At 47.7% G+C, this 21,486-nt stretch overlaps 2 protein-coding genes and 1 long non-coding RNA gene across 10 annotated transcripts; all 3 read right to left on the reverse strand.

The window, feature by feature from the left end:
• Positions 1-5,391: 5,391 nt before the first annotated feature.
• On the reverse strand, positions 5,392-8,366 carry LOC118503035 (protein mab-21-like). Its single transcript, XM_036035871.1, has 2 exons — positions 7,255-8,366; positions 5,392-7,162 (listed from the first exon to the last, which is right to left on the reverse strand). The coding sequence occupies exons 1-2, from the start codon at positions 7,455-7,457 to the stop codon at positions 6,268-6,270; spliced, it is 1,098 nt and encodes a 365-aa protein (XP_035891764.1). The 5' UTR covers positions 7,458-8,366; the 3' UTR covers positions 5,392-6,267.
• A 5,705-nt stretch (positions 8,367-14,071) lies between these two features.
• Positions 14,072-19,264, reverse strand: LOC118503052 (interferon-related developmental regulator 2). Of its 8 annotated transcripts, none has more exons than XM_036035923.1 (4): positions 19,162-19,213; positions 18,385-18,515; positions 17,619-17,779; positions 14,072-16,314 (listed from the first exon to the last, which is right to left on the reverse strand). In XM_036035923.1, exons 3-4 carry the CDS (start codon positions 17,644-17,646, stop codon positions 15,017-15,019), a joined length of 1,326 nt encoding a protein of 441 aa, XP_035891816.1. In that variant the 5' UTR covers positions 17,647-17,779; positions 18,385-18,515; positions 19,162-19,213; the 3' UTR covers positions 14,072-15,016. The 8 variants fall into 8 exon arrangements, with proteins under 8 accessions (XP_035891816.1, XP_035891834.1, XP_035891808.1 ...); XM_036035941.1 differs by having other exon boundaries at positions 18,357-18,515; positions 19,162-19,211; XM_036035915.1 differs by having other exon boundaries at positions 19,050-19,187.
• A 560-nt stretch (positions 19,265-19,824) lies between these two features.
• On the reverse strand, positions 19,825-20,909 carry LOC118503092. Its single transcript, XR_004905123.1, has 2 exons — positions 20,694-20,909; positions 19,825-20,201 (listed from the first exon to the last, which is right to left on the reverse strand). It is a non-coding gene; the product is annotated as an uncharacterized LOC118503092 (long non-coding RNA).
• Positions 20,910-21,486: the final 577 nt, after the last annotated feature.

Consider the following 21,486-nt stretch of genomic DNA (forward strand, 5'->3'; position numbering starts at 1 on the left):
CTTGTAGTGCCGATGGTTCTAATGATGTGTTTTTTAGCTGCTTTCACCGCTGCCTCCCATAAACCTCCAAAATGCGGCGCTCTCGGTGGGATGAATTTCCACTTCATCTGATTCGTCGCGCACCAATCAAATATTGCAGCTCGATCGTGTTCGTCGCATTTAAGCATCTTGTAGATGCGATTCAGCTCGTGCGCGGCTCCCTTGTGAAGCTTCGCGTTATGAATAAAGCGCAAGCCGTATGCAACAACCCTTTGCAGTGTGTGGTAAGCCGAAATTCGGGAAAACAACCTGTTCCGAAATTCGCAGATTGTAGATGTTGTTGCAACCCGTGGTGAAGTTAACCTCTCCTCCTCTGCGCTCTCAGCCTCGTTTGGTGGTGAAGTGTTTTGTGGCCAATCTTCAGCGTTGCGTGCTAACCAATGTGGCCCGTGCCACCAGCGTTCACATGCCAATAGTTTCTCTGGTGTTAAGCCACGCGAGATGTCGTCTGCTGGATTGTCGGTGCCTGGAACATGCTTCCAGCACTGTATGCCGGAAGTTTGCTGGATTTTAGCCACCCTGTTGGCTACGAACGGCTTCCAGCGATTTGGTACGGAGTTCAACCAGTGAAGTACAGTCATTGAGTCGGTCCAACAGATTGTAGTAGCAGAAACCTTCAGTGAATTAATCACCTTCTCGTGTAGGAGTGTGGCCAATCGCGCTGCACATAATTCCAACCTAGCTATAGAGTGTGAGTTAGATAATGCGACGACTTTCGACTTGGCTGTTAGCAGCTGTACGGTGACTCCTTCCAAGCCTTCAGCGCGGATGTAACAACAAGCGCCGTATGCTAGTTGTGATGCGTCAGCAAAGATGTGTATTTGCAGACTTGTGGCCGTGCGTTGAGCTATGTACCGTGGTATTCTCAGGTTGCGCAGTGAGGATAAGGTAGAGTGGAAGTTCAACCATTCTTGCTGTAGGTGCGATGGTAGCTCGCTGTCCCAATCCCACGATCTTCCGTTCTGCTTTAGAGCCCACAGTTGCTGCATGAACATTTTGGCGATGATGATCGTTGGACCCAGCAACCCGAGGGGATCGAATATTTTAGCTATGTATGACAAAACTAGCCTTTTTGTCATGCGGGATGGTGTAGGTGGTATATCGATCCGAAAACGTAGAGTGTCAGCAGCTGGTTCCCACATGATACCTAACGTGGAAACCTGCTTCGAATCCTTCCATTCATGCGTTAGTTGAACTGCTACATCTTCAGACGGCACGGTTTGCAATGTTTCGGTGCGGTTTGAAGCCCATTTCTTCAGTGTGAAACCAGCTGAATTTAACATGCCTGATATCTGCTTCTGCATTTCAATCGCTTCATAGATATCATCGGTACCCGTTAACAAATCATCAACGTAGAAGTCGTTTAGGACAGCGTTCACTGCCAGCGGGTACTCTTCCTTGTTGTCAATAGCAGCTTGTTTCAAGGTCCTTGTAGCTAGAAAAGGAGCTGATGCTGTGCCGTACGTAACCGTCTGTAGTTCAAAGGTTGAGATGGGTTCAGCAGGATCTTCTCTGTACCGGATGCGCAGATATCTACAATCATCGGGACTGTGTAAAATTTGCCGATACATCTTCTCTACGTCGGCAGACAATGCGATGGCACGAGAACGGAACCGAAGGATGATCGATAGGAGATCTTCTTGAACGACTGGTCCCACCATGAGTTTGTCGTTCAACGAGTAACCACTCGACGTTTTGCACGATGCATCGAACACGACGCGAACCTTCGTGGTTGTGCTCGACTCTTTAACAACGGCATGGTGTGGAAGGTAATAGTGATCTATCGAATCATCTGCAGGACTGGTAAGTCGTTTCATATGCCCCAACTGTTCGTATTCTCTCATGAATTTGGCATACTCCTTTTTCATTGTAGGATTACTGTTCAACCGCCGTTCCATACTACGCAATCTACGATCAGCTATTTGTTTCGACTCTCCTAAAACGACATTAGGATTGGGGTTAAAAGGCAAACGAACGACATACCTTCCACTTGTAGTGCGAACAGTTGTTGCAGCGAAATGCTTTTCGCAAGCATTCTCCTCGACCGATAGCACAGGATCCTCGGCTATGGTTTCGCTCTCCCAGAATCGATGCAGGATCTCCTCCAATGTGGCATCGTGTGCAGAAAGATGACACAGCCGCGGACCGGCTGATATATGATGAGAGATGCCGCTGACAACCCAACCGAAACGGGTTTCAATCAGCCACGGCTTGCCTCTGCCAATAGAGCGCTTGCGACCGGTGTGCAGCTCCCAGAACGTATCGCCTCCGATGACGATATCGACTTGCCCCGGATGATTAAAGGTGCTGTCCGCCAATGCCACATCCGGCATTTCCCATGAAGAGATGTCCGTTGGTGAAGTAGGAATGTTTGTACATGGCGTGTCCAGAACCAGGAACGCCATTTCCGTTGAGAAGGGTTGTGTCTTGGAGTGAACGGTGGCGACGATCGAACCCTTGACCAGCTGTACCGAATTGCCGATGCCCGAAACAGCGACGTTGACCCTTTTGCGACTGGTCAACAGCCTTCGAGCTAGGTCTTCCGCGATGAAATTCGATGTGGAACCCGAATCCAATAAAGCCCTTGCTTCGTGGATGTTGCCGTAGTCATCCTTGATTTGGATGTTTGCCGTTGCAAGGAACACATTGTCGTCATCCGTTTGAGCAGACATTGTAACCGTTGTGGGAGGAGTGTAGCGTGGAGTGTGATGCAATAAGCTGTGATGACGCTCCCGACATATGCGACACGAAAATTCCGATTTACACTCCCTCACCTGATGATTGCTGCTCAAACAATTCCAGCACAGTCGATTCGTTGCAACAATGTCTCGTCGTTGCTGAACTTCTTTACCTGTGAACACTGGGCAGTTGCGCAAAGTGTGACCTTCGGAACACTCCAGTGGACACTTTGGCGGTTGGATGAGGGCAGACGAAGGAACAGGAGCCGGGCGAGAAGTAGCTGCATACGCGATGAACCGTCGTTGCACTGGCTGCCGACTGTTGCCGGCCACCTTGGTACCACCAGCGCTTTGATCCATCACGAAAGTGTTGGTCGATTTCAAGATTTGGATCCGATCTTGAACAAACTCGATCACATCCTTGTATTTGTCCCGCGTGAAGTGTACCGAATGCTTTTCCCAAGCCAACAGCGTTTCCCGATCTAACTTCATAAGCAGCATATTCGACAGCGGTGTATCCCACGAATCTACCGGTTCCTTTAACTTCACTAATCCGTTCACGAAGCGCGTGAATTCATCCACCAAGTGGGAAAGCTTATCCACGCACACCGAATGCACTCCGGGGAGATAGTGCATTTTCCGATAATACTCACGGATTAGTAGACGCGAGTTGTCGTACCGTTTAAGCAGAGCAGCCCATGTGATTGCGTAATTGTCTTCCGTTAGAGGTGTGTGCTCGAAGGGTAGTGCAGCCTCTCCTTTTAGCGATGAAAGTAAGTACTGCAGTTTTGCGATGGACGGAAGCTCAGGCGAAGCGTCGATCATAGCAAGGAAGCGATCGCGGAACGACAGCCATTTCGTATGATCTCCATCGAACGTTGGAAGCTCGATTTTGGGTAAGCGTAGGTTTGGTGCGTGCGGTCGACCAAAAGCGAGTGTCGACGAAGCCAAACCTGTCGTATCGTTGACCGCTCCTTCTTCCTTGGGTTGATTTGCACGTAAAAATGATTTCAGCTTCCTGCAACGTTCCTCGAAGTGGATTCTCTCCATAATGCACGCTTCGATTGTTGCATCACTTTCGTCGAGTTCCTCCAGTTTAGAAATAGCGGCGAAGAACCCTGCCTGATGCGATTCCAAATTCTCTAACACCTCCGGAATCTGTTGGGCGTCGTTGGGTTGGAAATCCGTCTGGAACCGCTCCATGGATTTAATGCTTTCCACAGCAATCCTTTTCTTCAACTGCACTGCCTTGATTTTCTTATCCATTGCTTCTCGAAAATATCACACGAAATATCACACGACGGTAACGAACAACTCGTTGGCGCGAAATTCGAAATGGTGGAGTGTAACCGACCGTTGCCCTTGACGCGGGGCCGAATGCGATGGCGAATTTGTCACGTAATGACTTGCACAATTTCCGTATACCGAGTTCCACTCTTGGTTGCAGAATGAAACTTCCTCTCCGTATATCACGATCCGGTTCGAAGGACCAACAAATGTGAAAATGTTCACGAAAGGGGGTGGTTGTGATATATTTTGAGGATTGAAGTGAGACTGTGTGCACTCGTATCGCTGGTCGGTTTGCAACTGTGTATTCGTTTGTCCATAATGATTTACATGTAATTCGAGTAGTTCGTGTAAGTGTATAACAGTCGAGTAGTCCTAATCTTAATCCTTAATTGTCTACTGTTTAATTCGTGAAATTTAAATGCATGCTCGAAAATTGTAATATTAAATCCTGTAGTTCAAATGCATGCAAGATTATATAATTATTCTAATTCCCACAAACCCTAAAGCAGTAGAAGATATTCAAGCGACGCTCGAAAGAAAATCATCAAATCATAAAACTCTGACCGTCAACAGGCGGTCAAATAGAACACGGGTAAGAGTATGTATGTGTGTGTTTGAGTGTATGTGTGTAGTTATTTTTATTTCCCTCTATTTCCACCCCAAACCAGGAATAGCAAATCGGACGCTTGTCTTACAATTTAATCGTTAATAGACTCGCTCGGTACAGTTTAGAAGGAGAAGGAACACACACACACACACACACAAGATGGCCCCATGTTTGGCCATGTTTTTCGGCGTGGTCACCTTCATAAATTAGTGTCGTACAGTATGTTCCTGCTTCCGGGAATGCCTTCCCGTCCGTCCGAACCGTCTTCGAATCACCTTTCATCAGTCTTCTCCGTTTGACTGCTCACAGGGAAGAACGCTCTCTTTCTCGCTCTCGATTTTCCATTGTTTTTCCAAATGAAATTAAAAAATGCCGCATTTTCCACCTTTCGCCGTGTTGCCTTAATTTCTTTCTTACTTAGCTTTAAAGCTGAATTTTTGTTGTTCTTTTTTGTTCGGGTTTTGTTTTGTGAAGGAAGCGACGCTTGCACAGCCAAACTGGGCAGATGTAGTTGAGATGCGTTTTAAATCGAGCCTGGGTTGATATCATTATTAGTGCGGGAATGTGGCATTAATTAATGCGATTATCTACACACTTCGGGGCGAGATAATTAAATGTTGTTACTGCTCGCTCGAAACATTATTCTGCAGTGTTTTCCACGGTCGGTCGAGTTTTTTTGACGTGCCGTTTCATGAGCGAATAAATTTTATACTTTTAAAATGTTTATAAAACGAATAAATAGGAATAAAAAAATTTAGTAAATAAAACCACAACTTATTTTAGATTATGAAATCAATAAAAATTTATTTATCTGATGCAGTCGTGTAAACACATCTTATGCGTCCGTTTTTTCGTTTTCCTAAGCACACTCGTATACTACTTAAGCATGATTTTGTCCACCATTTATTTTGTTGTTGCTTTTTAATGTCATCAAATATTCCCTGTGTGTATACAAATATATCTAACGTTAACAATAATTTCAAAAACAAAACAAAAATCCAATTCCTTCCGGTTGATTGAAAGCTTCGCTTTTCCTTTCTTATTTACAAACAAAAATTCTGATAAAATGCCAATCCTTCCGTTTTTGCACCGTTCGAGGTTCGATTCGAAGCACAGCACAGCACAGAACGTGAAACAAACATAACCTTAAAATTGAATCTGTTACTTGTTTTTTGTATTTTTGCTTCGCATCACAACTACACCGGAAGCAAAAATTGAAGCAAATGGCAGCAGAGACACCTTAAACATCTAGCAATTATCACGTTCACGTTTTGTCACTAGTTTTATAAATATTGCCGGACCGTAAAACAGAGAACAAATCCAGAAGAATGCAAAACAAATAAATCGAGTTCTAGTTGACCGAGTCCTTATTTCTTGCCGCTTCACTAGAAAGTTGGTGTAGGAAAGCTTACTTTAAACGTCAAAACTAAGGCAGACGACAGACATCGTATACAGTTCACCTCGTTCGGTCCTCTAAACGTTCACAACGTTAAGCGTTTACACTAATTGCTGTTGTGGATTAAGAATCCATCTCGTATACATCACGCGTACAGTGTCTTGGTGTTTTTCTGCACCTCACTAGATATCCGGACACCTTGATATGGTCGGCACGCTGGAACCGTTGGGCCTAGACATAAACCCCCTCTTTCCTGACTACAGCCTATCGAACGCCTTGCTGCTGGTTAGAATGTCCCGACAGAGGCGCCACACGTGCTTGGACGCATTGTCCAGTGCCGTCGGCGATTTGCCCTTGAACAGGTCCAGACTCGGCAGAAAGTAGTGCGGACAGCGGCGACACTGGAGGCAGGAGATGAGCTGCAGAAAGATCCCGTTCAGCCGATCCGCCACACAGCCCGCATCCCACTCCGTTTCCCGCGGATGCTTCTCGCACTCGTACAGCAGTAGCGTCTTCAGATGGTAGTACCCGATCGGTGCGCCGGGCAGATCCAGATGCCGATCGCACAGCGTTTTCAGGATGCTAAGACACCGCTTCCGATAGCCACCCTGCAGCAACCGATTCTCGGCCTCGGTAAAGTGCAGCAGCCAGGCGTCGCCCTCCACGTTGGCGTTCTTCCCCTGCAGGATAACACTCTCCTTCGAGAGTAGATCGAACCCTTCCGTCTTGACCTCGGCGACGAGGGCCGGATGGGGCCAGGGAATGTTGAGTATTGGCCAGTGTGCTGCCGACCGGGGCCAGATACCGGTACACTTGAACGCGGGCGTTATCTGCACGGTGTAACGGTCGCGGATACGGAGCTTCACCTCGGTCGTGTCCGGCACTAGCTTCACCATGTCCCGGTACGGACATTTCTCCACAGCCTGGGCAACGAGCGTGTGAAAGCGGGACCGGATCTTCCGGGCGGACAGATACCCGGACGCGGTGATAAACTCGACCCACAGCGACATCGAGCGTTTGCGGCCATCGCTCAGCTTCAGCACTGCCGCACCGGGCAGTGAGCCATCGTCGACGAAGTTGAACACTCCCATCTGGTTGAGGTACAGCACGACCTCGAATGCCGTCGGCGAAATCACCTCCAGGCCTTCGAATCTGAAAACGGAAAGTAGTAGCAGCACTCAAGATCCTCGCACTGTGAGAAGTACCTTCAATCATTGCTCCCCAAAATTGTTGAGTCAACTTACCGGCCATTGCACTCCACCAGGCTGGATATGAACCTCGGTTCTTGGACCTCTACCTCGCGCAGCACCTCCTGCACGATCTTGCAGATCTCACGCAGCACGATGGCGATGTTGCCCATGCGCACCTGCACCTTCTCCGCGTAGTACTTGTTGATCTGGAAGATCGTCTTCGACTGCACAGTGATCATGTCCGGTGGTACCAGCATGGCTGAAAGGTCCTTTGCTTTACTTGCCTGCCTCGTGAAGGATCTCGCGCTCTAGTCTGTGTGTCTGTGTGTGCGTGTGCAGGATCTCTACCACCGCCGGAAGCCAGCCGCCTTCAACTGCACTAGAGTTGGGCTAGGTATATCCGGTTGCCGGAGGGTACGTGTCTGACCGGTGAACAGGGAGGGTGAGTGTTGCGATCGGTTTCACGGCACGTCATGTGGCCCGCCGCAGATCATCGCCCAACTCGTATCCGGCCGGTACGCACCGGTTGTGTTTTCGCGTCCGGATACCCAGGTCACCCGCGACTATGATGCCCGCGGGAAACAAAACCGTTTCGCAAAACCCGTGCACACGATATATCTCAATCTCGTGGCCGCGCGATACTGGCGGGTATTTACTGGCCGGGTGCTTCCACACGGCATCCGCTCAAACACATACGCAGGCGCGCGCGCGCGTTCGCAAAAAAAATCCCTCCCCACTGTCCACCACCTCCTTCGGACAACCTGCGCCAAGCGAAAAGGGCACGCTCACGAACGATACTAACGATGGCGACAAACGCTACGCCTGGCATCCTCCGCTGCCCTAGACTCCAAGGCGCAGTCACCCAACCTGCAACCCTGACGCGTGTGTCCAGCATATCCTGCCGATGTACCCCGACGCCGAGGTGTGGCTCCTGAGGTGTGTGTTTACCGAGGACCGTCCGTGTTGCCCCACTAAAAGTACGCGACACTCGTTAGCTGTCTCGCTCGCACCGTTTTACTCCAACTTCGCTGCGGACATATGGGCGCCGACCTGATACCATCTGCGAGAAGCCGCTACTGGAATTCTCCCTTCTCGATTCCATCAGATCTTGCGTGAACGAATCGTGGTTCGGGAATCGGATCTATCGGATCCCCACCATCTTGAAACTCTATCACACACACACAAACGCCCGCACATCGGAATCCAAAAACAAGGATGTCTGAATATCTGGAACTGGTACAAAAGATACGCATTGCGAGTATCTTACACTTCCTGGGAGCTTGCCGAATGAGAGACTCCTCTCTTCCATGTCCCGAAAGCCAATTCTAAATCACAATTACAACTTTCATCCACAAAATTGCACAAATCCTCTATCTGCCATTGAATACAACTTCCCCAAGGATTCCCCAAGGAAGCATATTCGGGTTGGGGTTCGAGTTCAGCTTCAAATGATTTGGCCCGTCTCTCATCGCTTACTGTGTTCATTTCATTCATTTCCACACACACACACACGTGGCTGCAAGCACGCACATGGCCCGATACAGATCAGAACATAGCATAGAGAGAGTGGGCGTGGCTATCTGTGCCGCTTGCAAGTGTATGGGAGCGTTCATTTCTAGTGAACAACTTTACTCTACAATGTTTCTTTAACTATTTCTGAGAGTGTTTTTAAATAAAGGTACGAATGCTGTAGCAACTTTAAGATATTTCCTGTATATGTCGTCACTGTTCATAGTATACAATAACAGTTAAATTGAGTATAAAGGAAACTTTATAGTGATGTTTGTGACTGCTTTGTTTAATAGATATTTAATAGAAATCCTGCTTTAACTTATACGCCCCTAGAATACATCTCGATATCAATTCTCTATTTATGGTAAAAAAAAATAGATTATTGGAGATCTATGATGACTTGAGCTATAAGATCTAAGACGCCTCTTTGGGAAAGCTTTGACACTTTAACTTTAACATCTAGATACCTTTAGTATAAAGGAAGGAATTATGGAATTCTTCAAGTATTTCTTGCTCAGACGCACACATTCGCTCGCTCTCAATGTCTCGAACCATCTCGTTCGATCTGAACCTTTCTTCCTTCGTATCGATTCACCGGACACCGCATATGGCGTGCGCCAATCGGTCAACCAGACCGGAAAGCGAGATAACACATGTCACACGGAAAAGCTCATAAAATTCAACATTTTCTAATGTGCTGTGTTTTGCCCCGACTTGCCGGGCAAAATGCTCACTGGCTCGGTACTATCGAGCGCTTTAACCGAGAAGGGCATAGATAAGATTTGGAAGCCATCATAAATAAATTAGACCTGTTTTTTAAGGTTTGGACTTTGACAGTGTCCAGGGTTTGTAAGGGGCGTCGTAAGCGGTGCAAGCGGGCAGATTAAATTGATTTTTTAAAGTGATCATGAATTGACCCTAAAATGTGTTGTTGCCCCATAGCCACCTGCTACCGGTGGTGCCATCATAAAGCTATGCTATGAGAGTAGGGCCTTAATGTTTCCTTGTCGACAGTGAGCATTAAGAAACAAATTTAACGACTTCAAGCATGGTGAAATTTAAATGAAATAATCCTCAATTTGTCTGCTTCCGGGTGAATAGCTCAAACACACCATTACAAGCACACCATAACCATTCTCACTCGAAATAGCTCAGGAAATATTATGGAAGTAAGACACGGTTCACTGGGATTATCTCTTCCATTCCTTGTCTAGAATCGGAAACTAGAGCTATCTTGTTGCCGAAGCGGCATCATCAACCACTAGCGATCAGCACCGGTGTGTACTGCGTGCGGTGGTGCGGGCCGACTGCAACCATTCCCATTGATATTCTGGCCCGTGCTGCAGATGACCGAGTTGCACCGTTTGCATCCCGAGCACGCACACAACACGGTCTTCACATTCGCTTGTACATGCATGCCGAGTTTCACATCCGATCCGTTTATCTGACATTGGCGATCTAGCCAAAACTGTCAGCTGAACCTGAGCGTCATAAATCCTGTCGGTGTATGTGTGTGTGTGTGCCTGCCATCGTCGGCAGGTGAGGGAACGCGCGGCAAATTGTGCCTTGAACTGGATACCTATTGCTATAGCAGGAGCTCTCGGTGTACCATTCACTAACTCCATACTGGGTCGAAAACTGGTTTAAATTCTAAGCAATTCTGCTGGCGCTGTAATGTTCGATTCTGAAATCATGGATAGAATGGTCCTTTGAATATCTCATTCTTCAATGTCATACCTCCAAGCTCAGTGTAGACCTTCTATGCACCTTGGATTATGTGAACTCCTAAGCAAGGTATGTCTGACTCAGTGTTTCCCAAGTTACTCAGAAAATATGAGAAGGTCGACTTGATACGAGTCCTTCTTTTCCTTGACACAACCTCGAGAGGTGGATGAGACTATTGAGACCATTTTAGGTGGCCATGAAGTCCTTGAACATTTTCAGATTTTCTAAAGTCTCCAGACTCCTATGCTCAGTAAGATTGTCCAGTAAGACTTCAACAAAGATGCCGATATTATACTCCATAATGAGCTGGTAGCAACAAAGTCTTCAAGCATCAAATCCCGTCTGGACATATCTATCTCATCTGAATCTCCTTGTTGGATGGAGGAAATAATTCAACGACATGAAGTACATTGACAAGTATGTCCCTGATTACTTCCGACCACGGTACAAATCGGTTCCACATTCCCAGTCAGTCATGCAGTGCATTCGCGCCACACCGCACGGGAAAAGAAACACCCTTTGGCAGTCGTGAGTTAAAAATTGCACCCCCCCACCCGAACGACACCGACAAACGTCCGACCATCCTCAGAACGCGCTGGCGGCTTTCAGAACCAAAGACGGTAGCTGACGCGTCTAAAATTGTGATTTCAGTTTAATTATAATTTATTCATTGTGACACACTCGTAGTACGTGAGAGCGAGAGAGAGAGAGGGAGGCAGCCGAGATTTGTGATGCTCTCGGTCGCCTCATTTGACTCATCGTGGTTTTCCACGTGGTACACGTTAGTAAATAACAACACCAGATACATCTGACATCCCCAGCGGGAAGGGTTTGCACGGGGTAGAAGGCGAGATGGGGTGCATGTGATGCACTTTCACCACCTTACTCCTAATTGCGTGCAGGCGATGCAGCGAGCGCTGCATAATTTATTGCCTGGTGCCGTGACCAGGATGGCACCGGCATTAAGCCGGCCCGTCGCGCGGGGAATGATTTTCCAGCCGAACGGAAAAACTCGCGCGCCGTTGTCAACCGTGGGCCCGCGGTGTGTTGCTTAATCATTCCAATATGTTTGTCAGTCATAATCAGTCAGCGGGTACGACGGTGCTCGGCATCTTTTCGGCTATTTCCGTTAATTGCCCGGCGGTTGCTTGCACTCAATTATGGTGCCGGGCCGGGAGATCGGCCATGCTCCATCGAGAAGCTCCAGCTTCACGAGTCAGATGGGTCACTGTGGCTGCCTTAGATCTCTGAGGGTTTCCGTCTCTGCGCGCTGTACGGTGTGTCACACGAGTTGATGTAGATTTTCACCAGCACCTTTAACTCCGGCTCTCTCCAACAAAGCATCACCCGGATCCGTGGAAGATGTCGACGCTGACAGTTGAAATGATTATTTCAAGCTCGCGGACCCTAACCGCTGTGTTTGGCCCAAACCTTAACAAAGACATCCTCACTTTTCTAAATGTACGCAAACCATTAGAAGAGTAATTTCTTCACCAACACACTCCATTGTGTTCGCATTGCTGCTGGTTCTTCGGTTCGGCTGGAACTCGGCGGACCTGAGACCACTTCAACGCATCAGCAGGGTGCCACGTCTTCAGGAAATATCACGAAGGGTTCTAATGGAATTAGGATTCTCGTCCCGGCGAACGTGCGCACAAGTGCATCTAAAATAATTAGAAAGTAATGCAATTAACCGGGTTGCACCCTTCGGCTAAGGGGGTTCGGCTAGGCGCCGGCACAATAAATCACAAGCCGGTGTAATTCGATTGAGATGACATAATGAAGAGATATCGTTTCCGACGCTTGTATTCGTTTTTCCTCCCCGTACTCTAGCTGTCGATCTCGAGGTCGAAGAAGATGATGTGCATTTTGTTTTATTTTTATGCTGCTATATTGGCACGCATAAGCTAGCAGTTGGAAGAATTTTGCAACAAACCCGGGATTTGGGAAACACACCGGTTGGTTAGGGAAATCTCGGGATGGCCTTTTTTCCAATTTCGAACCCTCGCTGGTTGTGGTCCGTAGAGCGAAAGAGCAGTCAAGCGAAAAGCCATCTGTAATTCACTTTCGGACCGGCCGTAACATAAAACACACCACCCTGCCGTCACCAAGTCCTCCTCCGGCCCAACCCATGGCAGGTCTCTAATCGTACATCCCACGGGAACTGTTCCAAGTACCAGGCGTCTGGATTACTGTTTTCCCGGGCAAATGCTTGGGATTTTTCCATTTGCCGTTTCCTTCTCGAGCGCGATGACGTATAATTTGTACCACAAACAATGGGAAACATGAAGCCGAAGGATTGCGACTGAATGGGGTTTTTTTTTTTTTGCTGAGCTCGGCGATGTGCGATTCACCCTCGAGAGGAAACGTTGTGTCGTTCGCCCTCTCGAGCGATGCGCAAATCAACTCCCAGTCGGCAGCAGGGAAGGAGGATTATGTTTTGCCTCGTTCGGTAAACATTACACCCCATTAACGGGTGTACTTGGCACTGGAAACGAGGGGACACTCGAAATCGGCAGGACACACTACGGCCACAGCACCACACCGGCAGCCCTTGACGCGGTACGTGATGGGGGTTTATCTATGTTTTGCGGATTAATCTCAGCATGTGACACCCGAGCTGTGCGAGAGAGAGAGTTGAAGGGGAGGTAGTTGAAGAGGAAAACTGCCATCCGCGTACGAACCTTATCACTGTGAGCACCGTTCAAGATCAGTTGTCAAACAAAATCGTTCATCGTTGACATGTTTGAAACAGCAAAAAAAGAGAGCAAATGTCACATAATTTCCACTGCTGCCCGGGGGCGTTGGCAAGGGGGAGGAACGACGAGGGATGGGGAGAGGATCGAGGGACTGCTTCCTACAGGTGGAAAACAAGCAGCGATGAGAAGCGTTGCTAAATTTAGAGTCCGTTACTTCGTGTAGCACGTTTTTTTGAATCCATGTACTGCGAGAAGCCTACTGTTAGGCGCATACACATGAGTTACAAACGTCCTGTGCGTTACGGTGCTCCATTCACGATATTCGTTATATTTTTGGTTTTCTTTCCCATTTTCATCCTAAAAATACATCTCTTTCAAGTAATTATTAACTCAGTTGAATCCAAACATTAAAGTGAAATAATGTTAGCCATTCTTTTCCTTGCAGCTTCTTAGATAAACTCAGTGTCGTCGTACGGCCGGTTAGCAACCAGCATCCATTGACTGTCGACCTCAGATAGGTGAAGTTTTGGACTCCTTCAAAGAAGAAAAAGACCTACCAGTACAACAAACCTTCCTAAACCAGTATTAACTTTGCTCCCACAAGGAGTAAGCTTCTGCCACATAGAAGAGCCTCAAACTACTGATGTCTATGTGATCAGCGTATATCAATATCTAGATGGCCTTAACGAAGATGGTGGCTCCGATGTTTCCATCTCCGAGTCTCGGATGGTGCTCTCCAACGCCAGGATGAAGAAAGAACGGGCAAAGCCATCTCTCAAGGGTTCCCAACACCTCAATGAAGACATCCTAGCACAGCGACGCCTTATGACGATGACGCACCGGACATGCTTGAAAATAGTTAAACCCCCGTCAGCTATAAGCGGAATAAATGTACACTCTGTTTCTGGTATAATAATTTAGACAAATCCCTCATATCATATGGTTGAATCCGTCCCGTAAGATCAATTTTATTGAGCATCTCCGTATCGTATAATATTCAAAACAAAACCTATCGGTTTTTTTTTCGGCTATAGGCTTCATTGTTTCCCACGTACGCGAGCACGCGGCCACACAACGGACGCAACAATTGGAACAGGAAAAAAATATTGAAAAAAAAAGCAGCCTACACGCGCTTCCTTCAAGGCTTACTGGGTGCATGCCTACTTCCGGCGCGCGCGCACATGCTTCTGTAAGACGGCGTTCGATTATTTACAATGTTAAGAGTAGATTCCTTTCCTGTTTTCGCTACAAAAAATATACGCACACATACACACTCACACACACACAAACACGGAACCGACCGTAAAAACCTAGCTGAACCGGATGCTAGTTTCGCTATCTTCTCGACAATTTGCTAATTTGCTAGTTTTCGCGCCGTAAACGACGCTACACGACGCTGCCCTATTGCGATGTGTTGGTTCTCGCTCCTGCCAACCAAAGCCGACGGTTTTTGCTGTAACATAAACAAGCGAGTAGCTAGTTAGCATGGGGAGTTAAGTTGGGATTGGGTCTATTCGGGGTGGCGGTGTGCACGAACCGGGTAGCTACAACTCAATTGCTACTAGTAGTAGTAGTAGTAGTGATCTCCCGTCACGTGACAAGGAGACACATGTTCTGCTTACAGCCAGTTACTAACAACAAAACAATACAACGTAAGGAAACCGCACTCAAACCGTTTCTTCTTGCTTTTCGCGAATTTTCCTCTCAATCGTAAACCTATTACCTGCCATAAAATGATTGGTTTCAGAGTCTGTCTAGCGTTAAGGTGGCTCTGCAAAGGCAACGCCGCGGGAAAGCGTGTCAGCCACTTCCCGCACGCGTATAAAAGTAACAAGACGGGGGAGAAAAAAAAAACAAACAAACAAGAGCAAGGATCAACCCTAATTAAGCGCAAACGAGCGTTTGTCGCGATTTTTGCCGCGCGAAATCGTGCGCGCCTTAAAGGCGGCCGCATTGATAAAGCGCTGTTCGGCTTTCACCGTTTTCCGGAGCCGTTCCGGCTCGTCCATCTTCGGACCGAGCTGGAGCACCTCCCGCACAAACACGTTCTCCGCCAGATGCACGTTCATGCCGAACCCGAGCGCGTTCCGCAGGCACGTGTACTGATGGTGGATGGCCCACGTGTTTAGCACCAGCAGCTCCCGGCCAAACTTGATACCGATCTCGGGCGAGATGTCCTCCTCGAGGTAGTGCAGCACATCGCGGAAGGTCGCCCGCTGTACCTTGCGGTCCCGCTTCGCCCGGTACTTGTGTGCGTCGGTCGCGAGCTTCTGGGCCGCCTCGATCAGATCCGGCAGCTCGTCCTCCAGGAACTCGTCATCGTGCTGGCGCCCGAGCTCGAACATCAGCGCGAGCGTTTCGCCCGCTACCATGCGCACGTCCAGTATCGGGCTCTGCAGCATGCCGACCAGATTGCGCACGGACGGTACCACCCCGGTGCCGGTTCCGCCGCCCATCAGCGCCACAAACTCGCCCGGTGGCAGCAGGGTCAGCAGCAGCGACCAAGCGCTCAGTGCCGCACTGTGCAACGCGCCAGCATCGTTACTCGCACCGCTCGGGCTATTGTCACCCTTCAGGTAGCTGCCGGCAAATATGCTCTGCAGCACCTTCATCAACGGCAGTATCTCGCCGAAATCGTCCACACCGACGAAGCACAGCAAGCCGAGCGCGGCACAACACTTTGCCCGCGCATCGTACGCAGCCGACCCGTCCTGGGCCGTACTGAGCAGTACCGGCTTCAGCACCGTCACCAGCTCTCCAATGTCCTCCAGCGCTTCGATCTGGATCACGAGCAGCGGTATGATGCGGGCAGCCCACGACTGTTCCACACCCTTGCCGCGTCGCAACGACTTCTCCACCGCATCCATCAGCGTCACCTTTCGGTCCTCCAGAAAGTCGGGGATGTAGTGGTGCACCAGCACCTCGTTGATGATCTGGAACGCGTTGATGCGCGTCTGCTGCGCCTTGTCCGACGCATTCTCGATCGCCTGCAGCAGCTTCTCCTCGTACTTCTCGAACCCGCCGGCGGCGCTGCCCGATTCGCCCGACTCGCCCGACTCGATGCTACCGTTGGGACCATCGGCCAGATGCGTTTCCGAGTGGCACGAGTAGGTGCTCGCATTATCGTTCGACGTTTCGTCGTCGGATTGATCGTTGCTCTGCTGCCAGCTATCGGCGGCTGCCAATGGAAAGTATGGGAAAAGGGAATTATAAATCTTTACTGGCCCCCCACCAAAAGGTGCTATTTGGATGAGTAGTTTTCTTTTTCGTGTGTGCTAAACCTTATCTTATCGCCACCGGAGGTGAGCTTCTGACCCGTGTGCACTTCAAATTTATGATAAAAAGTGGTGCTGTTTGGGATTCCTTTTTTCCCCACCAATGATTAGGAAAGTTTGCACAATTTGAAGCAAAAATGTGGCATAAAGAATAAATATAAGTTGGCATACATTCATGTGTGTGTGTGTGTGTCACATGGCCTGGTCTTGCATTAAATATTATTAAAAACAAGTTAGCTGCCAGAAAGCAGCAACAGAGCCGACTTTCTCTACTATGATCCAATATTGGTAGGCCTCCTCCCCACCTTCTTTGGGAGGCGAGATGAAAGAAAACTCGCGCAAATGCAATGATGAATCGAAAATTGGCCGTGCTGTCAACTGCACAGTCACTCGACTCAAACCCTCCCCATGTCGAACAGTGCGCAATCGCGTGCATACCAACACATAAAAGCCACCCAACGGCACAGGTGTATGCGTTAAGGTTACTGTGAGCGTATATTGTTTTCCGTTTCTTCGGCGAACCAAGAAAACGCACCAAAAAAAAAGCCCCAAAAACGTTGGGGTTGAGGTGGTTGTTGGCTAATAAAGGCAGCTACAGCACACATTCGACAGAGTGGCCCAGTTTGGCAATAGTTTTGTCTTTTGCTACAGTTTTAAAATTCAAATTCCATTCTTCCATCCTGTCGGTAGTTATGCTCTTCGCCTAGTTTAGCCTTTGAAGTAGATTGTATTCTTCCCGATCAGGAATCGGCACAGTAGAGACTGGGTCAGAGATATCCCATGTCGATGATTCAGCGCTTCAAATGTCATAGATATACAGGAATGTACAGGAATGCAAACAAGTCTGTGGCTACGTAGATGCGTCAGTACCGTGTACACGCTGAAAAAACGACCAATGCCTCAGACACGAGCCTTTCCAATATGTTCGGCCCGTGCCGGATAGAATCAGCTGACTTTGCCCACCCCCAGGCCTAAATCGTGCCTTTACGGAAACATGCGTGCACAACGCATGGTCACGTCGTAGAACGAGGTCAACCATGGAACCCTAACACCCTCCAGACCCCTCCTGGCTCAAGGACGACGTGCGTTCGGATGCACGCACTGGACACGAGCGACACGACCCGACACGGTATGCCGCATGTAGCAAGTGTGTGTGTGTGTGTGTCTTTCGTGCACGAACGTGTTTCGGTGCATTACCAATACACACCTGTATGTTTTTTACGATTTCGTGGCATGGTTGATGGCGAGCTTCGTTGTTCTGCCCTGGTGATGGTAATCCTTGCCTCAAGGGCTTGAAGAAGAGTTGAGTGTAGAGTAACCCACTACCACCGGCCAGTCAGTCAGTCCCTGGTTTTGTTTCGCGACGCCCTGTGAGAGAAATCGGAAAACGGAGGTGGTAAAAAAAAGCAGTTAAAACCCGTGGCCAAAACCAAAAATAGGAAACATCTGTTATTTTGGTGTGTTGCGAGATGAAAGCAGACGAAACAACAGTTGCAGTCTTAGAAGAGTAAAGGAGGAATGAGCAGAGAGAGAGAGGGGGAGGGGGAGGGCGGTTTGGTTGGGAGACGGAGTAGTAAGCCAAATGGAAAGCTAGACTCGAGGAAACGTATCTTTTTGCTGGGAGAAGGTTAGCAGTATGGGACCGTTTGCGCGGTCACACTGGGGGGTATGGGCCACCCGAACGCACACACATGCGCTGAATGCACCACAAGTCTCCGGTTTTATTTTTGTTGGCATTTTCTTTACCATTTGTTTGTTGCAAAATGAGAAACGTGAACCGCAGCTCCCCCAGCTCTTCACGTGCCTTTCGAATGTAAAGGCAAGGCGAAGGTGCACGGGCAAGCGGGTTTCAGGGGTTTTGATTCTGTGCCAACTCAAGAAAGGGAAAGATCTCTGGTGGGAACGAAGTCAGGTTAAAATTTAGAAAAATAAAAAGTCAAATCACCCCACGAACCACAGCTGTTCTAACCCACCTACAACGGTTCACACTGATCGGTTTACCAACACACACACGCGCGCTCACGAACACGATTCACACTCGACACGAACAACAGCACACTTCCACGGCGTGATGCGTGGTTCTCGACGCCTGCTTTGATCGTTCCTACGAAGCAAACTGGGTTATCGAAAGTGTACAATGTTCCTTCTTTTACACCGTTTTTGGCTAGCTTTTCGCGCCCAAACGAAGCCCAAAAAAAAACGATGCCTTCCACTGTTTCCTTCCCCTCCTGACGCACCCGTGTGCGTGTCTGTACTGTCACGGAGCACGGACGCGCGCGTGTCAGCTGCACCAGTGTCTATTAGATGGCGCTAATCAGGAAGCGTTCCCTTTTATAAGACTGTTACTAGCACCGATTTCGACACCGTTCGCAACAAACTCCACCGCACTGGCAACCGCTGCACATCGATCCACTTCCGCACACACACCAACGGATGCAAACGGCAACAGCAATGAGTAATTGTCGTGGCCAATGTTATGAAATAATGAACAGTGCATGATGCAGTCCCGTCACGCGTCTTCTCTCTCTCCCGCAGCGATGTTTTCGTGGTCCACGGACACGGTTCGGGTGGTGGCGGATGACGAATGGTGCGGTTGAGAACAGAAATAAATACAAAAAATCGATGGCGTTTGATTCACTTTGCTTCAACTCTTTCCTTTCCGTTCCGGGGCGAAATGATACCGTGGATAACCCCACAGCGCACAGTGGATGAGTAATGATTGGATGGAAGCAGGATGAAAAATTACGTACACCACCAGCGCAAGGCGTGCGTGCGCGTTTTGCTCGTGCCAGCAGGAAACGCAATGCGGGCTGTCACACGCTCGGTCGTCCGTCAGTCGCCATGTTGCCCAGCTGTCATCCTTTGACAGATGGGCTCAGATGATCAAATAAAATCTAGGGCTGTAAGCAAGGTATATGGATATAGGAGATAGAGTTGTTTAGCGCAAATTGATATTTCTCTACCTGACATAACAGTTCTTTGCAAAAATGCAACCAAATCTCTTCAATCCTCTGTGGGACAATATTTGATATGCGAAGATGACCCATAAACTAGCAAAATTGCTCAAGGGACTGAGAATCGAGGCTGTTTGTTCATGTTGGTAGCCCCATACCATATGATTTTGTAAACAAACTCTGACATATCTCGACTAAAATGGCGCCCTGTCAAATCGATAAAATTTCACCTTCTAAATACATACACCTTGGGCTGTAAGGCTGGTGGCATTGCTCGGTTGTATACAACTAGTCGGATGGATTTGTATGGGATTTGACAGCTGAGATTTGGTTGTACACGACCGTCCGACCAAAATCAAAAATTTTTGATTTTGGTCGGACGGTCGTGTAAACCGAGTGAACTCGCTGGTATAAACTCAAAAAAAACCTTTGTTTTTCTTCAAATGACGGATTGCGGGATTATTTGTAAACAAGTGATTTTGCTACAAACAGCTACATCGCCATGGCAAAAACTGTAATTGACGAAGAATTTTTGATCTCTTTAGTGCAAGAATCTCTCCTCTGGACTAATGTATGGAACGTGTGTGGGCTGTTTTGTGATGAGATGTTCTATCTTTCCCAAAATGTAGTCAAATGTTCTTTTTGACATCCTCATATATTCGAAAAACTTCTGTTCGTCTTGTTGAAGTTTTGGAAACAACACGTAGTATTGCCCGTTTAGCTTGCGATCCTTAAATATACTGTTGACTTCATTCCGCCTTTGTTTTTGCAACAATAAGTAACGCAAGGCGAGGCTCGTACTCCGTAAAATCTTTTGTTCAGTATCAGAATCCATTCTGCAAATAGAAAAAAAATATTTGAAGTAAAAACTTTGTATTGTTTATAACATCTAACCAACAGATAACAGACGTTTCCACATGCGTCTGCAAAAACGTTATTGAACTTGATCGGCCCGGGGTGTGATTCAGTCTCACAGGACTGGCTGGCACAGATAAAATAAAAAAGAGAAACTCCTTCGTATGCGGAGGTGCTAGGCTTCGAAAGGCGGAGCGAGACAATGCCGAATGTGTCTGTTCACAATGTAACCGAGTACCAAAAGGATGCTCAGGGCAAATTATACACGACAAGATGACCAATATTCATCACTCCGGTGGACAGGCCCGGCTACCGAAACTGAGAAGCTGTTTTGTGTCGGCCGTATGTCGGAGGAGGTGTATTCCTCCTGGTGTTTGCTGCAGCGATCATGTTGCAGCTGTTTTTGTAATAAACCTAATATATAACCATATATATGGTTAATATTATAACCAGTTTAAAACAGATAAACTCACATTTAATTTTCTTTTTTCGTTAAAAACGATGAACTCGCTTATTTTGTCGAAACGGATAACTCGCGAACCTGATTTATTTGTGTTTATGCCTTCTTTGTTTGTTTACATCCAAATGTCAAACCGAAAAAAGTCGTGCAACCAAATCTGACGAGCAATGACACGCTTCTCGAGGTCGTATACAACCAAAGTCGTATACAACCGAGCAATGCCACCAGCCTAAGGGGCGGCGGCAAACGTTTGCGTCATAAACTATATTATAAAAAATGTAAAACATTTTCAAAACTATATTTCGAAACTTTTTGTGATTTTTGTTGCATTGGAAAATCCGAAACTCTAACATCTAATTGATTTTGCAAATTTTACACCGAAAAATATCGAAAGCGGTCAGCCATTTTATTTTTGCTGTTAGCCGGATTCTGCATCAATGTGTCAATCCAGGGCACCCCAACACAACATGAGAAAAATGGCATCAGCTATAGAACAAAGCCGGTTTGAAATTTAGCCTCTCTGCTTGGCAACCCCTGCATACGTTTTCACAGTACCAGACAATGCAGTCAACGGTTGCTAGTCGAGAGCTACGTAAATGGAACGCAAAAATATTCCAATCTAGTTAAAATTAGACTGTTTTTAGTGTTGTGTTCGTGTTGCAATATTAATATTACGCGAAAGAAAGTATTATTTTTCCCAGAAACGAAAGAAAACGTTCCAGTAATGTTGTTTTAAGGTAAAGTTCATCGTTGCCGGTAGGCTGATACATTCAATAAAATAATTGGCGATTGGGACTAGTACAATA

Source organism: Anopheles stephensi, chromosome X (genome assembly GCF_013141755.1).
Source record: "Anopheles stephensi strain Indian chromosome X, UCI_ANSTEP_V1.0, whole genome shotgun sequence".
Taxonomy (NCBI): Eukaryota; Metazoa; Arthropoda; class Insecta; order Diptera; family Culicidae; genus Anopheles; species Anopheles stephensi.